The sequence below is a fragment of the Eubalaena glacialis genome, chromosome X (genome assembly GCF_028564815.1).
Source record: "Eubalaena glacialis isolate mEubGla1 chromosome X, mEubGla1.1.hap2.+ XY, whole genome shotgun sequence".
In the NCBI taxonomy this organism is placed as follows: domain Eukaryota; kingdom Metazoa; phylum Chordata; class Mammalia; order Artiodactyla; family Balaenidae; genus Eubalaena; species Eubalaena glacialis.
In genome coordinates, this window is record NC_083736.1 from 95,127,814 (window position 1) to 95,154,359 (window position 26,546).

Consider the following 26,546-nt stretch of genomic DNA (forward strand, 5'->3'; position numbering starts at 1 on the left):
TACCATCATAACCATTTTTAAGTGTACAGTTCAGTACTGTTCAGTTGATTCACATTGTTGTGAAACCAATCTTCAGAACTTTTTCGTCTTTCAATTCTGAAACTCTACACCTTAAACAGCAATTCCCCTTTGTCCCTTCCCCCCAGTCCCTGGTAACCCCATTCTACTGTCTGTTTCTATGAATCTGACTACTTTAGATACCTTTTCTTTTTAAACCCATGGACTCTGTTTACTATAGTTTTCCCAACTTTTTAAAAAAATATTTATTTATTTATTATTTTGGCTGCACTGGCTGTTTGTTGCAGCATGCGGGATCTCTAGTTGCGGCATGCAGACTTCTTAGTTGCAGCATGTGGACTCAGTTGTGGCATGCAGGCTTCTTAGCTGTGGCATGCGGACTCTCAGTTGCAGCATGCTTGCAGGATCTAGTTCCCCGACCAGGGATTGAACATGGGCCCCCTGCAATGGGAGCATGGAGTCTTACCCACGGGACCACCAGGGAAGTCCCTAGAAACCTTATGTAAGTGGAGTCATACAGTATTTGTCTTCTCGTGACTGGCTTATTTCATTTAGCATAATGTTCTCAAGGTTCATCCATGCTGTAGCATATGACAGAATATCCTTCCTTTAAAAGGCTGAATAATATTCCATTGTATATATATATACATACCACAATTTGTTCATCCATTTATCCATTGATGGGCATTTTAATTGTTTCTACTTCTTGGCTGTTGTGAATAGTGCTGCTATGAACATAGATGTGCAAGTATCTCCTCAAGATTCTACTTTCAGTTCTTTTGGATATATACCCAGAAGTGGGATTGTTGGGTCATATGGGAGTTGTATTTTTCATTTTTTTTGGAATCTCCATACACACTCATAAAGAATGAATGGGTCAAAGAAGAAGTCACAAAGGAAATTAGAAACTACTTTGAGACAAATTAAAATGAAAGTCCATCATACCAAAACTTATGGGATGCAGCAAAGGTGTGCTAAGAAGGAAGTTTATAGCTTTAACTGTGTATATTGAAAAGACAAAAGATCTCAAATCAACAACCTAACTTTACACCTCAAGAAATTAGAAACAGAAGAATAAACTAAAGCCAAAACTAGCAGAAGGAAGGAGATATATAAGAGCAGAGATAAATGAAATAGAGAAAAAAATACAACAACAATAGAAGAAAAATAAGTGAAACTCAGAGTTGGCTTTTTGTTAAAGCTACACAAAATTGACAAACCCTTAGTTAGACTCACTAAGAAAAAAAAAATAGAGGACACTCAAATAATTAAAATCAGAAATGAAAGAGGGACATTACAACTGATACTACAGAAATTAAAAGGATTATTAGCAAATACTGTGAATAATTGTATGCCAACAAATTGGAAAACCTAGAAGAGATGGATAAAGTCCCCCAAACAGACAATCTAGCAAGACTGAATCGTAAAGAAATACATAATATGAACAGATCGATTAATGAGTAAGGAGATTTAATCAGTTCTCAAATATCTCCCAGCAAAGTAAATCCCAGGACCACATGGCTTCACTGGATTATTCTATGAAATACTTGACAAGGCAATGTCTGAGATTGCTTGTGTCTGAATCACCTTGATGAGGGAGGTCTCTAGCCCTGTTCAGGCACCCGACGTAGTTGGTCAACCAGGGGACTGCGGTAGCTGTTAGCTAGCCCCCTTCTATGCTTTCCCCTCGGCAACGTTATTTCGGAAGGAATGTGGGTTCTTGCAAATGACTCTGACTCTTCCTATACACCGTACATAGACCACATGCCCTTACTGCTCCCTTTAAAATGTGAATTTTTCCCTTTCATTGCTGGATTTTCCTGAAAACGAGTTGGTTGCCTGGCATTCTCCAAAGGTCACCAATAAGTTTCCTCTTTGTTGTTGTTATTGTTGATGAGTATCATTATGAACTCCTGGCTTTTGAACATGTTGGTGGGCTTCAAACCATTGTTATGTAGTGTTGAGCAGAGGAGTGAAATGATTTGACTTGCGCTCTGCTGCTGGGTTGAAAGCAGACAGGTAAGGGAGCCAGGATGAAAGCAGAGGGGCCAGCTGGACAGCAGTACAGTCCAGGAGATAGATGTTGGTATCTTGGCCAGGGTGGTGGTAATGGAGGTGGTGAGAAGTGGCTGGCTTCTGGACATACTTTGAGAGAGGGGCCGAGGGAATTTCCTGACCAGTTGGATGTGGAGTGTGGGAGAAAGAGAGCACGCCAGGCCCCCTCCGAGGTTTGGGGACTGAGCAAGTGGCATTTGTGGGTCCAATGCCCTATCTGTGTTTACTTTCACTTCCAGTGCCACACAGGGAAAGTCCCAAGGTTGTGAGTAGCAGGATTGCCCTGACAGCGGGCCGCACAGGGAAAGCAACGGCTCCCCAGAGGAGTTCATCTGAGGCCTGGTCGTAATCACTCCATCGTGGAGTGATCAGCCCTGGACGGATCTTTACTCATAAGCGTGACCTGAGACAACATGGAATAGTTAATGTACAAAAGGCACAGCCCACAAACCTAGAGAGCCTTAAGTATTACAACCCAAAGGAAGCTGGTTTCTAGCAGTATAATTACCATATTCCTCCCTCCCCACAAGCCACTGGTATGATTATCTGCTGGTTCACTGTTTCAGTGGAATGTGTTAAAAATAAAATACCCTTAGTGAATCCACCTATGGGGAAGAGAATTGACACGATCTTATTTCTGCAGGTGCCGAAAAACTTCCAAATCTTTTCCCATGGTGAATTAGATATGTTGGAGGGGAGAAATTGTGGGCGGGGGTGGGGGTGAACAGCAACACAACTCCTAGGAGTGAACACAAGGTGAGGTATACTCAGGACACTTTCTAAGTGTGCCTGTGGCTTCAGTATCCAGTACAGTAGATATCAGAGTAAAGAAAATGAACAAGGGCTTCCCTGGTGGTGCAGTGGTTGAGAATCTGCCTGCCAATGCAGGGGACACGGGTTCGAGCCCTGTTCTGGGAAGATCCCACATGCCGCGGAGCAACTGGGCCCGTGAGCCACAATAACTGAGCCTGTGCGTCTGGAGCCTGTGCTCCGCAAGAAGAGAGACCGCGATAGTGAGAGGCCCGCGCACCGCGATAAAGAGTGGCCCCCGCTTGCCACAACTAGAGAAAGCCCTCGCACAGAAATGAAGACCCAACACAGCCATAAATAAATAAAATAAAACAAAATAAAAAAGAAAATAAACAAGAGTCAAAGAGAGGCCTTACAGAATGATGAAAGGATCAGGACACCAGGGAGACATAAAGATCCTAAATGTGTACGCACCAAACAGCAGAGCCTCAAAGTACATGAAGCAAAAATTGGTGGAGCTGAAAGGAGAAAGAGCCAGATCTATAATTATAGTGGGGGCCTTCCACACCCACGTCCCTCTTAGCAAGTGACAGAATTACCAGAGAGAAAATCAGCAGGGATATAGGAGACCTGAATAACACAGGAAACTAACGAGGTCTGCATGACATAAATAGAACAGTCCGCCCACCAACAGCAGAGTACAGGTTATTCCCCAAGGGTCTCTGTAACATTCACCAAGTTAGACCATCTCCTCGACCATCAGACAAGCCTCAGTAAATTCAAAAAGAATTGAGGGACTTCCCTGGTGGTGCGGTGGTTAAGAATCTGCCTGACAGTGCAGGGGACACAGGTTCAAGCCCTGGTCAGGAAGATCCCACATGCCGCGGAGCAGCTAAGCCCATGCGCCTCAACTACTGAGCCTGCGCGCTAGAGCCCTCGAGCCACAACTGCTGAGCCCACGTGCCACAACTACTGAGGCCCGCGTGCCTAGAGCCCAAGCTCCGCAACAAGAGAAGCCGCTGCGACGAGAAGCCCGTGCACCACAACGGACAGTAGCCCCCTCTAGCTGCAAGTAGAGAAAGCCCGTGTGCAGCAACGAAGATGCAACGCAGACATAAATAAAGAAATTAAATTATTAAAAAAAAAACAAACAAGAATTGAAATGTCCCAGAGTGTGTTCCCTGGGCACGATGGAATCAAATTAGAAACCAGTAATAGAAAGCAAAAAGAAGAATCCCTAAACACTTGGAAATGGTGGCTGACACATCATTCCAGGTTACCATTCACACCCTTGTTATAGAAGAGCTGAAGTGAGGAAGAGTTGCCTGCTGAGCTGAAAGGCATTTCAGGCTGGCCCAAAAGAGAGCTCACTCTGGCTCTTTCAAACAGAGTATTGTTCAGGGCAAGGCTGGAGGGAGGGAGACAGTTCAGGAGGCTATGACATCAGTGCCACCTGACATTAAAGCTCCTAGTGCACTGGCAAAGGAAGTCCAGCTAGCTTGCTGGTTGTTAGTGGAATCGGTGTGGTGGCTGATTGGATTTGGGAAGCACGAGAGAGGTATTGGTGTGGTTGTTGGAAAGTCCTGAGAGAAGGCAAGATTCGGGTGCCTTCCTGGTACATATATGACTGGTGTCCAGTCTAACCCATGGACGCATACACCTCGGTTCCTTATCAGTCCTGCTCCACTGTGTTAAAAGTTTCAACGCAGTTGTCCTCTCCTCCCTCCTCCTTCTCCTCCCTCTTTCTCCTCCTTGTCCTCCTCTTCCTCATCCTGCTCCTCCTCGATTCTTCCCCTGATAGTGCCATCTGTCGGATAAGGCTGTCCTCTCTGCACAGGCATAAGAGTGCCCTTTCTGAGGTTTGTGGGATTGGTCCCTTAGGCCAAGTTGGCACTTTGCCTGCCCTACCATCCTGTTAGCCTAAGACATGGTACGTGGTAAGTGCACCACAGATGTGTCTTCAAACTTGTATTTTTGTTCCTCTTTTCAGAATACAGTGATGGTGGTAGACCACCTCAAGGAAGAAAGAAAGGTTGTAGTTCTTTCCCAGGTAATTCTGGCAAGAGGAGCCCTCATTATGAACACGGTGGGGGTGAGCCTCAGCGCTCACACCTCCAGGAGGATGATGGAAACGTGGTGAAGAGGGATGTCCAGAAGGACCCCGAAGTAAGACAGTAAGTGACCAGGCAGCAGGGTTTGTACACAGCAGCCCCTGGGACTATGCACCTCTCTCACTCTCCGTGGACTTATTTCTCTTCTGTCACTGCAAAACTGAAGCATGCTAGAAGTGAAATAATGGTTGAGCAATCCTAATTGTAGTGCTGGTGTCAAAGAGACGAGGGTGTACAGAAGACTTCCTTAGCACGTATGGCCACTCACCCTCCTTCTCTCCACATCCCCCCTGCAGCTCTCCCTGTACCATCCGAGGCAACGAGAGGAGAGTGAGATGGCACAGTGAAGGCCACATGCATATGACTGTGTGGAGAAACAGAAAACCTCTGGAGAGAGAAATGCAGGAGAACACACAAGATGGAACCCCAGGGAGCTGGTTCAGGGTCACAGTGAGTATCCTGAAAAATGTATGGAATGTGCAGGAGAGAAAAGTCAGGGGGAGTTGTGTTGGTTTCATGTAGAGATGCTGGTTTATTTCACTGGGGACAGCTTGTAATCTGTCCTTTTTATGACCAGGAGTTAACAATCTTGTTCATCTAAGGGCAGATTCAGAGAAGCAGTGTAAAGGGAACAGGCTGACTGTGAGGAGAACGGAGGAGCCTGTGTCAGAGCAAAGATGGAAACTACTGCCAAGGATATGGAGCAACTCCACATTGGAGGTCTCAGTTTGGCAAGCTGAGTGTGGGAGATGGAGGGTCGAGCCTCTGGAGACCTTGTCTGAGGGGCAAGCAGTGTCTGCACTGGGTAGGATCTCCTGGAAATTTATAAAAGGAAGATCATCTCTGACACCTTGATTATTTGGAAGAGAGTTTGACTGGAGAGAAAGAGTATTTAGGAAATCCATATTACGCACACCCATAAGAAATCATGCCAGTGGTCCCTTCTTTAGAAGCCCTTTCAAGCTCAGTAGAAGGCCGGAAAAGAACAGGAAAAGGTTCGTCTTCCAGCCTAAATTCCCTGTTGTCTGTCCTCTCTCCCATCCCTTCTTTTCATCCTTAGATTCCTTGCGGGATAAAGTATGACAGGACATGGCTAATGAACTCAATCCAGAGCCATTGCAGTGTCCCCTTCACTCCAGTGGATGTAAGAGAGGATGCCGAAGCCAGACGCGTGGGCACAGGGAAGGGGGAGAGAGAGACCTGGTTCAGCAGGGTCTGTTGGCTTCTGATACTATTGCTGTTGCATTCAATCCCTGTAGTTCCACTTTATGCACAATGGGGCTCAGTTCTTTGTCCAGCAAGCTAGCACTGCCTCTGCATTGATGGATGTCAGCAACAAGATTTGTGACGAGGAGAGCCGAAAGGTGTGTGTCATGGGCATTACCTGTACCTCATCCTGAGGAAGGAGTACAGGCCAGGGGCTGGTTGTCTTCTTTGGAACTAGAGTTCCTGGTGCTTACCCCACCTCTTCTTCCTGCAGATACCTGTCTTTGTCAGCCCCTCCGCTGCTCCCTACTCTGTGCGCGATAAGTTGAAGCCAGAAGAAATGGAGCAGCTAAAGGTAATGCAGACTCAAGGCATGTTGTGTGCCAGCGCTCAGACCCACCTCTCCTTCCTTCAGCCCCCCGTCCCCCTCGCTCCTGATTTCCCTGCCACCACCACAGCCTCAGAGCGGCTCTCTCCACCTCTCTCTCCGCAGCTGACCTTGAGCAAACGATTTGATGTCTCCCAGCAAGCTCTTGACCTCCGGAGGCTCCGCGTTGACCCAGGTACGGCTGACAGCAGTAATTCTAGGGCGGGCGAGGGCAGAGGGGTCTTCCTAGAGGGAGACTTAGGGATGGTAACGTGGGGCGGGGCTGGTGCTGGCCCCAGACCCCACTCAGCCATCTGATTCCCTCCCGTTTCCTTCCTGAAGACTTGTTGGACCATGGTATTGATATAATTCTGAATCGAAGAAGCTGCATGGCTGCCACCCTGCAAATCATCAAAAAGAATTTCCCTGAGGTGAGGCTGTAGGCCCAGTTCTGGTATTAGGGTAGAGGGTGGAAGAGATGGGGTGGAGGGCAGATTTGTCTCCAAGGTCCTAGATAGTAACCTTCACTCTACCTCTTCTTGCCCCAAAGCTGTTGTCCTTGAACTTGAGCAGCAGCAAACTGAACCAGCTGGATGGCCTGTCTGACATTATACAGATGGCCCCCACGGTCAAGATCCTGAACCTCTCCAAAAATGAGGTGAGAAGGGGGAGCCAGATCAAAGTTGGGTTGAGAGTAAGTGTTGGGCGTGTTAGTGGCCATCAGAGTGATGACAGGAGGCAGGTGAAGGTACCTGTGGGGAAGGGAGGGAAGGGGCTGGGGCTGCAGGGATCCGGATGTCCCTCTTTCCCTGGGATTCCTTTTCCCACTTCCGCCCCATATTTCTCAGCTGAAGTCTGTGTGGGAGTTGAGCAAGATGCAAGGGTTGAAGCTTGAAGAGCTGTGGCTGCAAGGGAACCCATTGTGTGGCACCTTCCCAGACTGGTCCACCTATGTAAGGTCAGTGTGAACACCCTGTCACCCTTCTTGGTGACCTTCACCCATGGGAGCCTAGACTATCTGTGACAGTGCCCCTTTGCCAAAGGCGGCAGCCCTGGTCTTCTGGGAGGATCACAGGCCCCACCTTCTGCTCTCTCTGTGCCTATCACCGGTGAGGAGTTTCCTTCCCCTGACCTGCTCACCTCTGCAGGGGCTCTGGGGTCTGTTTCCAGCTCTCTGTGCCCAGCTATATTCCACCAAGGCCTCCCAAGAGTGTGCCCCAGGAAGCAGGGCTTCTCCTCCTCACCAGGACCAGGAGTGACCAGCCTTGATCCAGATGCTGGCGCCCTGGACTGAGAAGGGTCCTCCAGCCCAGGGCCTCATGCTGAGAGAAGCCTTCCTTCTTTGTGCTGAGATGGCCTCCCCCGTTCTGAGAGGGGCCCTCTTCCCCTTCCTCCAAAGGGGTCCCCCCTCCTCTCTCAGGTTGACATGGGGGCTTTCCTGCGCCATGCTGAGGGCTGAGGCCGTGGGTGGCTGCTGTCATGACATCCATTCTGCTGGCCCAACGCCAGGAGCTGGACCCTCCTTGGGAAAAAGCAGGGCTCCTTGAGTCAAGGGGCCAGACGTGGGCCCCCGCCAGTGATCAGAGGGCTTCCTGAGGCAGGAGTGGAAGGCAGAGGGCGGAGGTGTTAGGGGAGACAGAAGGACAGGCCTGTCAGGGGCACTTCCCATCCCTCCCTGCACAAGTCACATCATCCCGCCTGGTCCTTCACAGGAGCCCTGGGCAGCCTGAGACAGGTACGATTCCTCAGATAAAGAACCAACTCAGACAGGTGCAGGGGTCATCGGGAGAGAAGACGGTGATCATAAGACTGGGCCACGGATCCTAAGCCCCATACTGAGCTGGGACCTGACCCTTTCCTCATTCTGGGGAAGATGTGCCCCCATGGCGGCCCTGTTTCCCATGCCCACGTCTGGCTGAACTCACACAGGTGACAAAGTTTCAGCCAGCATCCAGTGGGCCCCCCAGCCCAACATGGGCATATTTTCCATTCCTACCTGGTGTGTCTGGGCGATTCTGGGGCAGGTGAAGAGCCGCAACAGGTGTGCCGTTTCCCCTTTCTTCTCTCTTCTTCCCTGACCCCGACCATGGGAGAGCTTCTTTCTCTTCCCTTTGTTTTCTCTCTCTCCCTTGTCTCTGTGCCCCTATGTCTCTGTCATCTCTCCCCTCCTACCTTCACTCCCTTTCTGTCTTCATCCCCTCCATCTCCCTCCCTGAGCCCCACCTCACTCACCTCCCTGGCCCAGCATCCTGGGCCATCCCTGGGGGCTGTCCGGGTCTTGCCAGACTGCTGGACCCCCAGTGAGGTAGCAGAGCCCCGGGCTCCCACCCCATTCCCTCTTCTCCCCACAGCCTTCAGTTGGGCCCTGGAGGAAGGAAGGGAGGAGAAGGAAGCCCTGCAGAATGGGTTTGAAATGCTGCTCCCTGTGGCACTGGAGAAGGGAGTCCGAGTAGTCTGGGTGGGAGCTACCCAGGCGAAGGAGAGGAAGGGAGGGAGGGAAGGACTATTAAAGTGAAGGTATTGAGAGAGATGAGGAGACAGTGCCTTTCACACAGTAAGATGACAGATGCTCAGTGCTCAACAGGGAAGTGGACCGAAAACCCTTAAAATCAGAAGCAGAGGTGGGCAAAGGGCGCTGCTGGATGGGCCAGAACACACTGATCTCTGTTTATGGTATTACTGTTTTAACTCAAAGGAAGCATTGCAGCCTTGAACTATCAACCACCTCTTCTCTATTTTTGGTTTTGGACAGGGCCATCAGAGAATGTTTCCCAAAGTTGTTACGCCTGGTAAGTGCCTACGTAAATCATTGTCTCTTACGAATGTCGGTGGCCTCTGCACCTGCCCTCAAGCCCTTTGGGTCTTGCCTAGATCACATATTAGCATCAGAACCTTAACCATTTTGGGGGACATGGACTCCTGAAAATGACATGGATGGACTTGCTGGAAAAATACCCATAAATACACACACGCACACACACAAGTTGAATATAACACTAGAGACTTCCAGGACCTCATGATGAAGACATCCACTGTAAGCTTTCCCATGGAATTTCCAGGGCCCTTTCACACCTGACCTCTGACCCTCACCCTCCTGGGCCCATCCTTTTCCCGGATCATCCAGGGCCACTCCCCTGATCTCCACTCCTGACTTCCTCTTCCCTTCTCCAGGATGGCCAGGAGTTACCGTCACCAGTTACCGTTGATGTTGACACTCCCTACGTAGTAAAGCCCTGCAAGGTGAGGAAGAGGATCAAACAGCATTTGGGGTGCTGCAGGGAGGCTTTATCCACTGCATAGTCTCAAATGCCATTTGATTCCAGGGCAGCTACTTTGGATCTGATAAGCTGAAGAGACAAGTCCTGCAATTCCTGCAGCAGTAAGTACCTCTGGGAAGCTGAGCAAGGGGGGGAGGGTGAGAACAGGTGAGGCCACCTAAGCACAGGTCTGCTCAGGGGAGTTTCCAAGTCTCATTTGAGGTCCAGACCACAGAGATAGACTGTCCTCATTGTTCCCCCTCAGGTTCTACTTGATCCATGACTATGGAGACAGACGGTGCCTCGTGGTTTTTTATCACGAGGAGGCCTGCTTCTCCCTGACCATTCCCTTCCACCCCGAGGAACCAGCCCCGTAAGTATCACAGCACAGGCTCTGCTCCTGGGCCGTGTGGCTCCCCAGCAGACACAGGCCAGCTCCTGCAAACACCCACCACCCACTGTTGCTCTTTGTCTCCTAGAAGCAGCTTGTGCAAGTACTTCAAGGACAGCAGGAATATGAAAAAGCTCAAGGACCCCCGTGAGTGTGTGATGGGAAGACTGGGTGGGAAAGGGCGGTGAAGGGGTCAATCATAGGGCCCAGGGCGTGGCAGCCCCTGACCTTCGCTCGCTTCCCCTCCCCTCACAGACCTGCGGGTCCAGCTGCTGAAGCACACAAAACGTGACATTGTGCACTCCCTCTGTGTGTTGCCCAAGACTCAGCATGACTTCAGCTCCCTTGTGGTGGACACGTGGTCCCAGACGGTGAGCGCCTGCTTCCTCCCTCGGGCGGGCCCAGGAAGCCGAAGGTGGGTAGGAGGTGCAGGTGGTGACTGGGCGCCTGGGCTCTTCCCTTTCAGGAAACGATGCTCTGCTTCTCCGTCAGCGGGGTGTTCAAGGAAGGTGAGTGAGTGTACACCCCCACCCCAGATGCCCCACTGCTGCCTCCCCCTGGCCAGGCTCACTCCCAGAACCACCCAGCTTCCCTGACCCCTTCCCTTCCCTTCCGTTCCCTTCCCTGTCCTTCCCTTTCTCTTCCCTTCCCTTCCCTTCCCTTCCCTTCTCTTCTCTTCTCTCCCCTCCCCCGTCCTCTCCCCTCCTCCCTTCCCCTCCCCTCCTCCCTTCCCCTCCCCTCCATCCCCTCCCCTCCCCTCCCCTTCCCCACTGTGTTCTCCAGCCCTCAGTCTTCCCACAGACAATCCAGGTCTGAGCTGTGTCCATGTCTGTCTGCCCTGCACACCCTGGGCGTTGGGGACACAGGCTGCGGAGTTTGGTGGCTCTCATCCCAGATACTTACTCTGAGAACTTGGGCCGTTACTTAACCTCTCAGTTTCCTCATTTGCAAAATGGGGTAGTAGTATCCACCTCTTGGGCGGCTGTGAAAAACGCATCCCATGAATCTGTGTAGTGGTTGTCAGGGGCCCTGTCACTGGGCGCAGACTGCTCCTATAGTTGCCCTCCCAATTCCCGACACCCTGGCCCCCATGAACAACTGCCCTCTCAGCATGAGAGTCCAGTCACAGCCTGACTGGGGACCGCCGTGTGAGCGTATACAGCATATGCGGCTCTAAGGGGTACTGTTGTTTGTTTGCTGTTGAAGTGGAAGGAAGTTCTCAGGGCTGTGTGCGTGCCTTCACCCGGACCTTCATCGCTACCCCTGCCAGCTACTCCAGGTGAGAGCCCTGTTGTGGGCGGGAATGCCCATCCCCGCCTGGGCTCAGGGGCGTGGGAATGTGGTGGTGCAGACCTTAGGTTTACTCGGTATTGTGGAAAGCCAGCAGGGAGATCCCAGGAGCAGTCTAGCCTAGTGGTTAAGAAGAGCATGAGCTCTGGAATCGGCCTATGCGTTCTCTCCTTGACCCAACACTCACTCGCTGTGTGACCTTGGTCCAGTCACATGACCTCTGTGTGACTCAGTGTCTTCTTCCGAGAATGGGGATCAGAGCATCCACCCCTTGGGCTTTGGTAAAGGGTAAATGCGAAATTGCCTGTGGGTTGGGGATAAACTTATGAATCGAGTGAAGGTGGTAGACAGTCTCTCCAAAGGTGGGCTCTGTGGGGAGGGGCAGAGGTACCAGTCAAGGAACCTGGGAGACAGACACAGGAGGGGCGTGGGAGGAATCTGGTTGCTGAGTGCCAGTGGGAGCAGAGTCAATATTGGGGGTGTGGATGTCCATCCAGGCATTGTATGAGGGCCCACTTTTCCTTCAATCTGTGCATCGTGAATGACGAGCTGTTTGTGAGGGACGCCAGCCCCAGTGAGACCCAGAGTGTGTTCTCCATCCCAGTGCCTACACCCACCTCCAGCTCCATGCACACCCTCTCCCAGGAGCAGCAGGACATCATGCAGGCATCCTCCACCCGACCTGAGGTGAACCTCTAGTGGTCTCAGAAGTGAGTGCTGGGTTTGCGTGGGCATAGGAGGGAGCTGGGAGGAGTAGAGGAGTGATTAATGGGAACTTGAAGGTAATTATTTTAAATCTATTTTTTTCTTACAAACGTTTAGTTGTGAGAAATTCCCTAATTTCATACTAATACATTTCCATGTATTATAAAATACAGGTTTCCCATCTTATATACTGTTTTGAAACTTCTTTTGTTTATCATTAGCACCAGCATAGCTTCCTCTCAGTATATGTGAAGCTAACTTATTCTTTCCAAGATCAATATATTAAACAGTTGAATTCCAGGAAGCCATAAGCTATTATTGATAGGCATTTATCTTTTCACTACATCTTCAGCATTACATGCAGTGGCGTTTGCTCATTCTGGTACATACATGTTGGGAAACTTGAAGGCTTGCTCTTGTAGCATAGATTTAGCTGTGACGTTGTGTGGTCAAGTGTTTCCAGTTTGGTCCTACGGGAGGTCATCTATCCTCCCTCACTACAGGTGCTTTCAGTACAATGACTAGACTATACCAGAACTAAAAAATTCTTTACTCATCAAAAAGTCAATTTTGAGAATTCAGAGATAAGAAGAAATAGACCTCTAGGGTTTCAGGAAGGTGAAGGCGGACAGAAGTCAGGTGCCCTGGGGTTGAAACTCAACGGCTGCTGGCTCTGCTGACATCCCAATTCTTTCTCTTTACTTTCTTCAGCCCAAGGGCAAGATTCCAGATGAATTTTGAGATGAGACCCTCATCCACTGACCTGGGATCTTGAGAACAAAACTCTGCAAATGAGCCTTTAGATGTCATTTTCATCTTCCTCATATTTGTTACCTCTCTTCTCTTAACTGAAGCCATATCCATGACTAAGCTTGCAGTCCAGCTAATCAGGAAACCAAAGTTTACCGTGTAGGCCTGCCAGTTGTTCTATATTTTTCCCACGCATGATCCTTGTTTATCTTTATATTAAAGAGTAACATTGCACATTGTATGTTGTGTGTCTTGGATTGCTCTTCCCCTGACCCAACCATGAGTTAGTGGGGCCAGGACCAAAAGGTCCCATCTCCCACATCATCCCTGGCAGTCTCTAGCATTTATATCTGACCTACACAGTGCTTGAAAATTATAAAGGGCTCCATTCCTGGACTACCCTAAAATGCAAGCTTTGCCTCCTGATAACCTTCTCTCCACCACTTCAGTACTCACAAGTTGTGAGCGTTCTGATGTTCACTTCTATAAACAAATATAACGTATTTAGCAAGTAAAGTACCATATTTACTCTAATAATTATGGTTTTCTTAATCATTTAACAGATCTAAAACAGTGCTAACATTTTTATTAGGTTCTTAGGTTGTGTAACTAACACTATTTTCCCCACAACTCCTGTGTTGTTTTTTTAACTTATTTACTTTGAAATAATTATTGATTTACCAAAAGGTGCAAGAAAGTGTGCAGAGAGGTCATGTATAACCATCACTCACCTTCTCCTAATAATAACACCTTGTATTACTTTAGTACAGTATCGAAACTAAGAAATGGACATTGGTACAGTCCACTGAGCTTACTACAATTTCGCCATTTTACATGCACTCATTTGTGTGTTAGAACACCTGTGAATAATACTTATATATATAATTCCATGCACTTTTACCAGCTATGTAGGTGTTCTATCACCGCAAACAAGATCAAAAACTGTTTCATCACCACACGTTTCCCTCATGTTAGCCTTTATAGCCACACCCACCTTCTTCCTGATCCCACATCCCTAAACTCTGTCAAACACTATTATAATTTCCTAAATGTCATAGAAATGGAATCATATAGTATATTACCTTTAGGAACGGATTTCTTTCACTCAGCGTAACTCTCCTGAGATCCATCCAAGTTGTAAAGTGGGTCTATAGTCTGTTCCTTTTTATTGCTGAATAGGATTCCATGGTGTGAATGTACCACCGTTTGTTCAGCCATTCCCCCGTTGAAAGACATCTGGGCTATTTCCACTTTTTAACTATTGTGAGTAAAACTGTGATGAACTTCATGTAAAGGTTTCTGTGTAAACATAAATTTTCATTTCTCTGGGTAAATTGCCCAGAGTGCAACTGCTGTATCATATGGTAATTGCATGTTTCGTTTTGAAAAACCTGCCAAATTGTTTTCCAGACGGCCTGTACCATTTTGCATTCCCATTGGCAATGTATGAGTGACTCAGTTTATCCAGTGTTGCCTGCATTTGGTTTTCTCACTGTTTTTTTCAGCCATTCTGATAGGTGGGTTTAATATTTCATTGTGCTTTTAATTTGCATTTCCATGATGGCTAAAGATGTTGAATAGCTTTTCCTAAGCCTATTTGCCCTCTGTTCATGTCTTTCATCCGTTTTATAATTGGATTAAGAGGCAAGAAGTTATCTCTAGAGAGCTGCCCTGGCTCTGGCTAACAGGCAGAGTAAGAAAGTGAGGCCCCTCGAGACTCACTTTTCTTGAGAGGGAGGGCAGAAGTGGGGCTGAAGCTATTAAATGTTCCTCAAATTAGGACGGAACTTGGATATGGAACAGGATTAAGAGGTGGGGGCATCTCTGGGTCCATCTGTGGAGATCTGGATAGGGCAGAAAAAGAAGGGGGATGTGGGGTAGAGGAAAAACAGTGGAAGGAGGGAGATATGGGGGGATGCCTTCTAAATGATGCTAGATTCATCACTCTCAGCCTGCTCAATGGAGTGCAAAAAACTATTCTCCTAGACATGTGGTTTTCAACTCTGGATATCCATTAGGATCCCCTCTAATGCTCAGATTCAACCAACTGAATCAGAGCCTCTAGGGATAAGCCCAGTCATCAGTATCTTTAAGGTTCACCTCAGTTGATTCTAATGAGCTGTCAAAATTGAAAACCTTATCTGATGGTGTATTAGTTTGCTATGGCCGCCATAACAAGATACCACAGGCTGAGTAGCTTAAACAACAGAAATTTATTTCTCACAGTTTCAAAGGTTGGAAGTCCAAGATCCAGGTGTCCACAGGTTTGGTTTCTTCTGAGGCCTCTCTCCTTGGCTTGCAAATGGCCTCCTTCTTACTCCTTCTTCACATGGCTGTCCCTCTGTGCATACACACCCTGGTATCTCTTTATGTGTCCTAAGCTCCTCTTATAAGGAAACCAATCATATTGGATTAGTGTCTACCCTAACGGCCTCATTTTAATTTAATCACCTCTTTAAAGGCCCTATCTTCAAACACAGTCACATTCTGAGGTACTGGGGGTTAAAGCGTCAACATATGAATTTGGGTAGGACACAGTTCAGTCCACAACAGATGGTATGAGAAATACCTTGGTCTGAGAAATTCATCTCCCTTTTAGCTACCTTCCTGGAACTACTATACAACACTTCAGCCATCACCTCATTAGGTAGAAGTTGGTCATGTGACCATTGTTGGCTGCAAAGCAGGCTATAAATGTGGTCTTTTACTGGAAACATTACTGTACCAAATAAATTTGGGATTCTTTTATTAAGAAAGAAGGAGAATTGGTATAGAACATATGCTACACTTTCATACCCAAGGCAGCTAGAAGCACTACCTCAATTATCATGTCCTTTCTACCCAGTTTTCCAACCACAGTTTTCATGGGTTCAAACAAAACTGCTGCTTCAGGGACACCTGAGCTCACTCTCCCATCCTCCCAAATCCCATGTCCCAGACTATGCCTGAGTCCTCACAACTTAGCATGTTTAATCTACGTCATTCACTCACTCATTCATTCATTCAACAAATATTTATTGGTTACCAATGATATGTGAGGCACTGTGATAGGCACTGGAGATAAATCAGAGAACCTGACAGACAGGGTCATGGTTCTCATGGAGCTCACATTCTACAGGGGTTGATACACTCAAGATTTAAGAGCCATTAAGAAAATAATATGGGAAAATGTGACAGAGAATGACTAGGGTGGGGAAGGCAAGGAAGGATGTTCTGAAGACGTAACTTAGATTTAATATTCAAATAACAACAAGTACACAGTCAGCAGTGGGAAGATATAGGAGCTGAGCCCTCGAGACAGAGGGAAGAGCAAGACGAAAGGCCCTAAGATATGGGCAAGCTTGGCAGTTTTAGGGAACAGCTTGTATGCCAGTGTGTATTGGGAGGACAGTGTTAGAAAATGAGGTGAGAATGGTAGGAGGGGCCCAATAACAGAAGGTCCTGTGGGCCATGGTAAGGACTCTGGGTTTTGTTCTTATTATGATGGAGCCATTGGGTGCTTTCTGAAAGGAAGGGAAGTTATTATTATCATCTACTTTATTAAAGCTCATTCTAAATGTTCTTTGGAGGACAGACTGAAATAGAGCAACTGTAAGATCAAGAGACAAGATTAGGAGGCTACTACACACATGACAGTGAGAGGTGACAGTCTCGTAGACCACAGTCGTAGCAATGGAAGGGGTGAGATGGGGTTTGAAATGAGATGTACCTCGGAAGTACTGAACTTGTTGATGAAGTCCACGTTTGTGGTAAGGGATAGAGAGGGATTAAGTGTGTCTCTTGGAATGTGGATTTTTGCAGCTGGGTTAGGGCGGTTTTCTTCGATGGGGAAATGAATGGAGGACCAGCTTCGGTGCAATGCCAGGAAACTGACAGTTCTGTTTTGACCATGTCGTTTGTGGAGCCTATGAAAAATCTGGGTGGGGAGCATGTGGTTGGATGTATAAGTCAGGAGATCCTGAGAATATTCTTGGCTGTGGCAAAAAAAAAACCCAAAACAAAACAAAAAAACAAGCATGCAAGCAAAGAAATGAAAAACCCAACTGTACAGTTCAATCTGAAAATACAGGTTGATTCCACATATGAGCATGACACAGCTGTAGATTCTGGAAGGGATACAAAGACATACTAAAAACCAACTTCACTGAGCTATAATTTATGTTCAACATAATGCATCCATCTTTTTTTTTTTTTTTTTGGTTGTGCTGCGCAGCTTGCAGGATCTTAGTTCCCCAACCGGGGATCGAACCTGGGCCCCTTGCAGTGAGAGCGCCGAGTCCTAACCACTGGACTTAGCTATAGGGCTAAGGCTCTGGGCTGCCAGGGGCTACTAACTGTCAGAGAAGAAAGATATATGTCTGGAATATAACTATCATTCATCCACTTATTCATTCATTCATGCACCTAGTGCATGTCAAGATTAGTGCTAAAAAGGGAAGATAGGACCATGAAAAATTTCAGGCAATGTCTCTGTCTTCCTGAAGATTAGGAGTCGAAATAGAGAACTGCAAGTGGCTCTGGTTGCTAAATAGTAAGGGAGGGATTTGGTGAGATAATTGGGCCCCCAAAAGGTCTAACCCCAGTGCACAGACGCAACTCTTCCCCTTCTGCATGTCTCATAGACAATGCTGTGGCATGACCTAGAATATAGAGCTGTTAGAATAGAATGAACCTGAACATTCTGTGCATAAATGGCTGAGGAAACAGCTTTCCAAACCTTCCACCCAGCAAACAGCCCTGATTATGTGCCGAAGTATATCTCAATTTCATTTAATTCTCACAGTTGGAGTTGTATGACTAATTATTTTGTCTCTGTATCTAATTAAGAAGCTGAGGTTAAGAAGGGTCAAGTATCTTGGAAGAAAACAGCAGATCTATTGATGATAGGAAAGTGTTAGATTTTAAGCTGTGAGCTATTAACTAGTGTGGAATACTAGTTCCCATGCTTTAGGTCCAGGCTGAGGTAGTAGCAATGAAAATTTCTCAGTCAAATGCCTGGGATTCATTGGCCATTAGAGAATTTTAGGAACTGGAGAAGCTATAGGAAAATGAAAGCCTAACCTACCATCCTCCTGCCTGCTCCGCATCATTGTTCCTGCCTCTGCTCTCTTGTTTCCTATGATAACATCATCTTAACATTAGGTTTTGTTATTGACTGAACTGTGTTCTCCCAAAATTCATATACTGAAGCCCTAATTACCAGTGCCTCAGAATGTGACTGGATTTGGAGATAGGGCCTTTAAAAGGTGATTAAGTTAATTTAAGGCTGTTAGGGGATACGTTAATCCCATCTGACTGGTGTGCTTATAAGAAGAGGAGTTTAGGACACACAGAGAGACAGCAGAAGTGTGTACACACAGAGGGACAACCACGTGAAAAAGCAGCAAGAAGATGGCCATCTTCAAGCCAAGGAGAGAGGCCTTAGAAGAAATCACCCCTGCTCACACCTTGATCTTGTACTTCCAGCCTCCAGAACTGTGAGAAACAAATTTCTGTTGTTAAGCCACTTAGTCTGTGGTATTTTTGTTCTGGCAGTCTGAACAGTCTAATACAGGCATTATGAATGTGTTTCAGTAGGTCATGAAGCAGGTAGAGTAGACTGTGAGAAAGGATGAAAATAAAGTGATGGTAAAAAATACCAATGATCAGTAAAACTGAAAGAAACGTGGTTAATTTGTATTACTATCAGGCAAAATAGACATCAAGCAATTGCAACAAAGAAGGCTACTATCAAATCATAAAAGAAAATGTATTAAGAAGATTAAAAATTTTGAACTTACATTCACCTGATAACATATCTTCAAAAACATACATAGCAGTAAGTAACGAAGTTACAAGTAACGGAAAGTAAAATCCACTTTTGTGTATACGATAAGGAAATATATTTGCTTATATAACTGAGAGCCCAGAGGTAGAGGAGACTTTAGGTTAGTTGATCCAGTGACTCAAAGATATAAAGACTCAGGCCCAATCTTGAACCAATGACTGTGGCTAGGGTCATAGGATTATTGCGTGAGATCTAGAGTAACTCTGGTCTCACCCTTGGAACCAGCAGTCAAATTCCCCCCAAACGTGACTGTATGAGGGAGGAAATGCACTCATGAAAATTTGAGACCAGTTAGGAAGAAGAGGAATGTATATTGTGTAGGTAAACAAAAATGTCACCTTCAGGCACCATTTGAAAGCACAATTATCAATACGAGCATAATACCCACAATACTCAAGCTCAAATGGTTTTCAACTACTATGTCTTTCCAGGTAACAGATACTTCTATTCAGGAAATACCTACATTGAATTAGTGAATGGGTAGTTACAAAGCACTAGAGCTCTCACCCCTGCAGTAAGTTTAGGAAGACCCACAAAGGCATCCATGGTAGCATACTTAAATCTCATTTTCTTTCTCAAATTTTTGGCAAAGCTTTTTCTTTACTATCGTACTTTGACATTTTTGTGTCAGGATAGTTTCACTAGAACGGAATGGATTCTTTATAGTTACAATTTTATCAAGTATTACCATTCTGTAAACATACAACACAGAGTTCATAAAGATATGAAAGATGAGCAGCAAGAAAATTGTCAACATTTATGATCAGCAACAATTTTCTTTAAAGAGCACCATTAAATTTCAATATGGAATATCTCTAAAAGCTTCAAGCTTTTAGAAGAAATTCTTTCTCATAAAAATATAATAAAATTAAAGAACATCTGTTAATGTACATATTTGTAAATATGTAAAAAGGAATATTCCTCTTGGAACACTAGCCCAAGAACCACCGCAGCCCTGCCGCCTGGCATACCAGGACCCAGCCCATACACCAACAGGCTGGCACCAGCTCTGGGACACATTGGGCCCCTCAAGCAGCTGCTCCTGGATCTGGCCCCACTCACCAGTGGGATGACGCCAGCTTTGGGACACCCCAGACCGCATACCCAGCCATGTCAGGAACTGGCCCCACACACCAGCAAACCGACAGTAGCTTCAGGACTCCAAGGCCCTGCAGCCAGAGACCCAGGAACCTGGCCCTGCCCACCAGCGAGCCAGCACTAGATCCAGGACTCCCTGGGCCACAGCCCCACCCACCAGCAGGCCAACACCAGTTCCAAGACACCTTGGACCCCTCAGCCAGCTGCCCTGGGATCCAGCCCCACTCAACAGTGGGCCAACACCAGCTTTTGGACACCCCCAAACCCGGCAGCCAGCCATGTGGAACTGGCCCTGCCCACCAGCAGGCTGACACTAGATACAGGACCTCTAGCTCCACCACCACCCACTGCAGAGCCTAGCACCACCCACCAGTGGGCCAGCGCTAATCCCGGGACTTCCTGGGGCACTGCAGCCAGCAGCCTCATGACCCAGCCTCACTCGCCAGTGGCCACCAGCCTCTGCACAAAGCAGGGCCTGGCAACCCACTGGACCAGGGGACAGCCACACCTACCCCACCACCCACAGTAGTGCGCTGGTCACAACAGAAGGACACACGCAGCCCTAACAGGGGGCACCCTTAGAACATATAGCTCTGGTGACTAGAGGGGAGAGTTCGGCTGGGACACACAAGACATCTCCTACAAAAAGCCACTTCTCTACGGTTGGGAAATGGAGCCAACCTACCAGATACAGAGACATAAAATAGCAAATTGGACAAAATGAGGCAACAAAGGAATCTAATCCAAACCAAGGAACACGATAAAACCCCAGAAGAAGAACAAAGTGAAGTGGAGATAGGCGATCTACCTGATAAAGGGTTCAGGGTAATGATCATAAAGATGTTCAAAGAACTCAGGAGAAGATTGGATGAACAGAGTGAGAAGTTTTTAACAAAGATTTAGAAAATATGAAGACGAACCACACAGAGAAGAATACAGTAACTGAAATGAAAAATACACTACAAGGAATCAACAGTAAATGAAATGATGCAGAGGAATGGACGAGCAAGCTGGAAGACTGAGTAGTAGAAATAACTGAAGCAGAATAGAAAAAAGAAAAAAGAGAAGAAGAAATAGGACAGTTTAAGAAACCTCTGGGACAACAGCAAGTGTACTAACATTTGCATTATAGGGGTCTGAGAAGGAGAAGAGAAAGAGAAAGAGAAAGGGGCAGAGAACCTATTTGAAGACATGATAGCTGAAAACATCCCTAACCTGGGAAAGGAAAGAGATATCCAGGTTTAGTAAGCTCAGAGAGTCCCAAACAGGGTCAAGCCAAAGGAGATCACACCAAGACACACTGTAGTTAAAATGGCAAAAATTAAAGATAAAGAGAGAATATTAAAAGCAGCAAGGGAAAAGCAACAAATAACATACAGGGGAACTCCCATAAGGCTATCAGAGCAACTGGAATGAATCCAACTGGATCACGGTGTATGATCCTTTTTAATGTATCGTTGGATTCGGTTTGCTAATACGTGGTTGAGGATTTTTGCATCTATATTCTTCACAGATATTGGCCTGTAATCATCTTTTTTGGTAGTGTCTTTGTCTGGTGTTGGTATCAGGGTGATGGTGGCTTCATAGAATGAATTTGGGACTGTTCCCTCCTCTTCAGTCTTTTGGAAGAGTTTGAGAAGTATAGGTATAAGTTCTATGTATGTTTGGTAGAATTCACTGTTGAAGCTGTCTGGTACTGGACTTTTGTTTGCAGGGAGGTTTTTGTTTTGTTTTAATTACAGATTCTATTTCACTTCTAGTGATTGGTCTGTTCAAATTATCTGTTTCTTCTTGACTCAAATTTGGCAGGCTGTATATTTCTAGAAACTGGTCCATTTCTTCGTGGTTGTCTAATTTGTTTGCATATAACTGTTCATAGTATTCTCTTATGTTTTATGTTTTTTGGGGTTTTTTTTTGTATTTTTGTGGTATTGGTTGTTGCTTCTGTTTCATTTCTTATTTTGTTTATTTGGGCCCTTTCTCTTTTTTTCTTGGTGAGCCTGGCTAGAAGTGTGTCGATTTTGTTTGTCTTTTCAAAAATCTAGCCCTTGGTTTTATTGATCTTTTCTATTTTTATCTCTATTTTATTTGTTTCCCTCTGATCTTTCCCAAAGAACTGACTTTGGAATTTTTTTGGTTCTTCTTTTTCTAATTCTTTTCCTCTTTTTGTTTACTTGAGATTTTTCTTGTTTGTTGAGGAAGGCCTGAGTTGCTATGTACTTCCCTCTGAGAACTGCTTTTGCTGCATCCCATAGATTTTGGAAGGTTGTGTTTTCATTGTCATTTGTCTTGAGGTATTTCCTGATTTCTTCTTTGATTTCATCATTTACCCACTGGTTTTTTGGTAGCATGTTTTTCAGTCTCCATGTATTCGTTCTTTTCCCAGTTTTCCTTCTGTGGTTGATTTCTAGTTTCATAACATTGTGGTAAAAAAAAATGCTTGAAGTCATTTCTATCCTCTTAAATGTGTTGAGGTTTGTTTTTTGACCTAGTATGTGGCCTCTCCTAGAGAACGTTCCTTGCACGCTTGAAAAGAATGTGTATTCTGTTTATTTGGGGGATGTAGTGTCCTGCAGGTATAAATTAAGTCCGAGTGGTCTATTGTGTCATTTAGGGCCTCTGTTGCCGTATTGATTTTCTGTCTCGAAGATGTGTCCATTGATGTCAGTGAGGTGTTAAAGTCTCCTAGCATTATAGTATTCCTGTTAATTTCTCCCTTTATGTCTGTAACTATTTGTTTTATATATTTAGGTGTTCCTATATTGGGTGTATATATGCTAACAAGTGTAATATCCTCTTCTTTATTGATCCCTTTATCATTATATAAGGTCCTTCTTTGTCTTTATGGACTTTGTTTTAAGTCTATTTTGTCTGATATTTGTACTGCTAACCCCGCTTTCTTGTTGTTTCCATTTGCATGAAATAGCTTTCCATCTCCTCACTTTCAATCTGTCTGTGTCTTGTGCCCTGAAGTGAGTCTCTTATAGGCAACATATTGTAGGTTCTTGTTTTTGTTTTTTGTTTTTTTTAATCCATTCAGTAACTCTGTCTTTTGATGGGAGCATTTAGTCCACTGATATTTAAAGTAATTATTGATAAGTATGTACTTACTGCCATTTTAAACCTTGTTTTCCAGTTGACTTTGTAGTTCTCTATATCTTTCACTTTTGCCATTTTAATTATGCTACGTCTTGGTGTCACTCTATTTGGGTTCTTCTTGTGTGGGACCCTCTGTGCTTCCTGTACCTGGATATCGGTTTTCTTCTATAGGTTTGGGAAGTTTTCAGCCATAATTTCTTCAAATAAATTTTCTATCCCCTTTTCTCTCTCCTCTTCTTCTGGTACCCCTATTATGCATATGACTGTGCACATTATGCATATGATTATGCATATTACGCATGCTTTATATTATCCTATAGATCTCATATGTTTTCTTCATTTTTAAAAATTTATCTTTCTGTCTGCTGTTCTGATTTGGTGATTCCCATTATTCTATCTTCCAGATCACTTATTTATTCTTCTGCTTTGTTTAGTCTGCTATTTATTGCTTTTAGTTTGTTTTTTATCTCGGCAATTGAGTGGTCTAGTTTTGATTGATTTCTCTTTATAGTTTCTAGTTCCTTGTTGCAGTGATCTGCATTTCTATCAACAATCTTTCTTAATTTCTTTACCCTTTTTATCACCTCCTTTCTGAATCTGGGGTCTAGTAGACTGGTGAGGTCTCTTTCATTATTTGTTCCTTCAGGGGATTTCTCTTGTTCTTTCCATTGGGGATAGTTCCTCTGTTTTTCATTCTACTTAACTTTCTTTGTCTCTGAATTTAGGAGAAGCATGAATCTACTGTGTTCTTGAAGAGGATCCCTGTGTAGACGGTATGAGCCAATATCTTTGGTGCAAGGGCTGGTTTGGGTGTGGGTGCTTGCCACGTATTTCCTTACAGTGTGCTGGCCCTTGTTCCCTTGATAGGGGGTGTGTTTGAAGTTGTGTTGACCAGAGCCTGCACTGGTTGTTGGCTGGGGCCTCCTCTTTGCTCTATGGCTGTCACAGCCCTGTTGGGGCTGGGGTCTGCTTCCCAGCTGTTGGAGTAGAAGCCCTGAGGGTCAGGTTCAGTCAGCTTCCATTGCCCCTGAGCACATGCCCTGATGCAAACGAGGTGACCACTGAAGCAAATGAGGTCTGTGTGGTCACCGCAAACCTACGTGCCTCCCGTGCAGGCATCCACGGTTCTGCCCAGAAGCAGCCCAAGGTTGCATCCCTTTCTCTGTTGTGTTCAAAGTCCACCATGGCCAGACCTGCCCCCACTGTGTGCACACTGACAATGGGCACTGTGGCAGGACCTGCCCCCACTATGTGCAGGCTGACAATGGGCTCCTTGGTTTGGCCCAGACCATATCCCAGGCCCTCCGGACTGTCTCCACACATCTAGATCGAGTCCTCTCCCTGGACTTGTCTACCTAAGATTCAATGCTCAGCTGCTGTGTGCATCTGTGGCCCCACCACACTGTGTGTGCTTTGGATTGGGAAGTGCAGCAAGGCAGCAGCCACAGTGCCAGTCTCTCTCTGCCCTGATTGTTCACAAGCCAGTATCATGCACTCCTTGTGAGTAGAACTTAGGCTTTTCCAGCCCCTCCATCTATCCTAGTGGCTTTTCCAGCAGGCACGGGGGCTCCCTGGGGCAAAGGTCTGCCTATGTGTACTTTTCCTCCTTTACAGATCTCTCCCAGGGGTGCCAGGACCGTCCTCATGCCTTTAAAATTTTTTTCTGTCCTTCCTGGATATGTAGAGATATTCCTTGCAGCTTTGGTTGTATGGGAGATCTGCCAGTTTCCAGTTGGTTTTCTGTGAGAATTGCCTCACATGTAGGGGTATTTTTAATGTGTTTGTGGGGTGAGGTGAGCTCCACATACTCCTACTCCACCATCTTGATCCCCCTCCCTATTTGAGAGACTTTGAATTGCATCAAAGTGTCCCATATAAAAACAGATACACTAGACTAAATTAGAATTTCAGAATCCAGTGATAGTCAACTATTGCAAGTCCCACTCAGTTTTTAGAGAGCACAGGATATGCCATGTTTTTCCAGATTTTGTGGGGAAAAAAAGATAGAGCATCATGTACATTTTAGATTATCATTGGACCCAAACAGGCTACATGAAGTAGATAATTCAAAAATCATCTGGTGATGTTACAGAAATGCAAAGTTCATTGATAGAACTTAGTCCTCAAAGCCTGCTTTTATTCTAAAGAAAACTGGCAAAGGTCACTCATTTACATCATATGGGAACATATCCACCAGCAGTAGATGGCAGTGTGATATCGTAACAAGAAAACAATGTGGCTGTTTATGTAAAAACCCATCTCACAATACTTTCAAAGACTATAGTTAGAATTATTTGGGGGGTGTGGCAAAAAAATAGTTACAATGAGTGGATAACAAGAGACAAGCTAGGACCACTTCAATTCTCCCTGTCTAATAATTTTTAAAGCCTTGAACCACACTTATTTGATTTTTAAATGGTCTTCACGTGGATGGGATTTTCAAACTGTACCAGAGAATCATACCATCACAAATGACATAGTTTATGAGCAAAATCCCTGTAAGGAATCCCTGCCTTCTCGCCCCTTTCCATCCTTTGGCCTCAAAAGAAGTTTTCACTGTGGATGTAGTTTTCTGTTTCCAGGCTGTGGTAGTCCCCAAGAATGAGCTCATCCCCTAGAGCTGTTAAAATTTACACTGTGCTGGGGAAAGGGAGCACACTGAGTACTCTGACAGGGAGCACCATCTGCAATTGTTTCTCTTCTTTCCCACTGCTTGACACTGACAGTAAAGTCACTTCTAGTTAATTAACGAGTTTCTTAAAGGAACAAAGAAAAACGTTTCGATTACCATTTCTATAAAGGTACAGCAATATCTGATAAGTTCTCTTGGATAACGTTACCAGATTAAGTCAATTTTACTTTCTGAAAGTAAATTCACATAGGATCTCTACTTGAGTTGTACATATTTGTGTTTGAACCAAAAGCATTTGAGTATTTGTGTTTAATTTAGCAGCATCACAAATGTCTGTTATTCTCCTTTCCCATTTCTCTGTGTTGAACAAAGCCACTAGCACTGACCTCCAAAACAGAAATATAAAAGAAGTAAAAGTTGTTCCCAGTAAACCTTCCCAAACAACATTCAAGAAGAATAGCTTATCAGCCTGCCTCACCTAAATAGACACAGCACCTGATACATGCAGTGCCTAAACGGCCTAGCTCATATAAGCTGTGTTCATACAGGTGTTTATCCATAGCCTTAGCGTCCCTCCCCCAATGTATGTTAGAAAGAGCTGACGGGCACCCACTGGTGTAACTAAATATATTTTTTAATCCTAAAATAACTCCTGGTAATCATCGCAGGGAAAGAATAAATGATACGACCATTAGTTCTGACAGGAGAATATCTGACCCTTCCAAAGAAAAGTTATAATTAGAACTCCAGGGTTTGTCTTTTGGTGAAAGAAGTAGACCTCACAATCACCATTAGTGGATTTGTCCAGTACAGAAACTACAGTTGGGACAGACATCAGGTCTTGATGTCAGAGTCCATCCAGTGATTGTACACAGATGCTTCCTAAATCTATCTTGAGGTTTCATAATAGGCTCTATTGTAAACATGTGGCTCCATTTTCATACCCTGCATTTACATGTGTCCCATAAATAATTTTCCAAAATTATCTAA

General features: G+C 45.6%; 1 protein-coding gene across 1 annotated transcript; it reads left to right on the plus strand.

Annotated features, from left to right (window-relative positions):
* Window positions 1-5,288: 5,288 nt before the first annotated feature.
* LOC133082442 (nuclear RNA export factor 2-like) lies at window positions 5,289-12,144 on the plus strand. Its single transcript, XM_061179038.1, has 17 exons — window positions 5,289-5,384; window positions 5,995-6,078; window positions 6,194-6,304; window positions 6,415-6,495; window positions 6,634-6,703; window positions 6,850-6,938; window positions 7,058-7,165; window positions 7,356-7,465; window positions 9,260-9,296; window positions 9,679-9,747; window positions 9,831-9,886; window positions 10,030-10,137; window positions 10,244-10,302; window positions 10,411-10,526; window positions 10,622-10,664; window positions 11,362-11,434; window positions 11,955-12,144. Exons 1-17 carry the CDS (start codon window positions 5,289-5,291, stop codon window positions 12,142-12,144), a joined length of 1,500 nt encoding a protein of 499 aa, XP_061035021.1.
* Window positions 12,145-26,546: the final 14,402 nt, after the last annotated feature.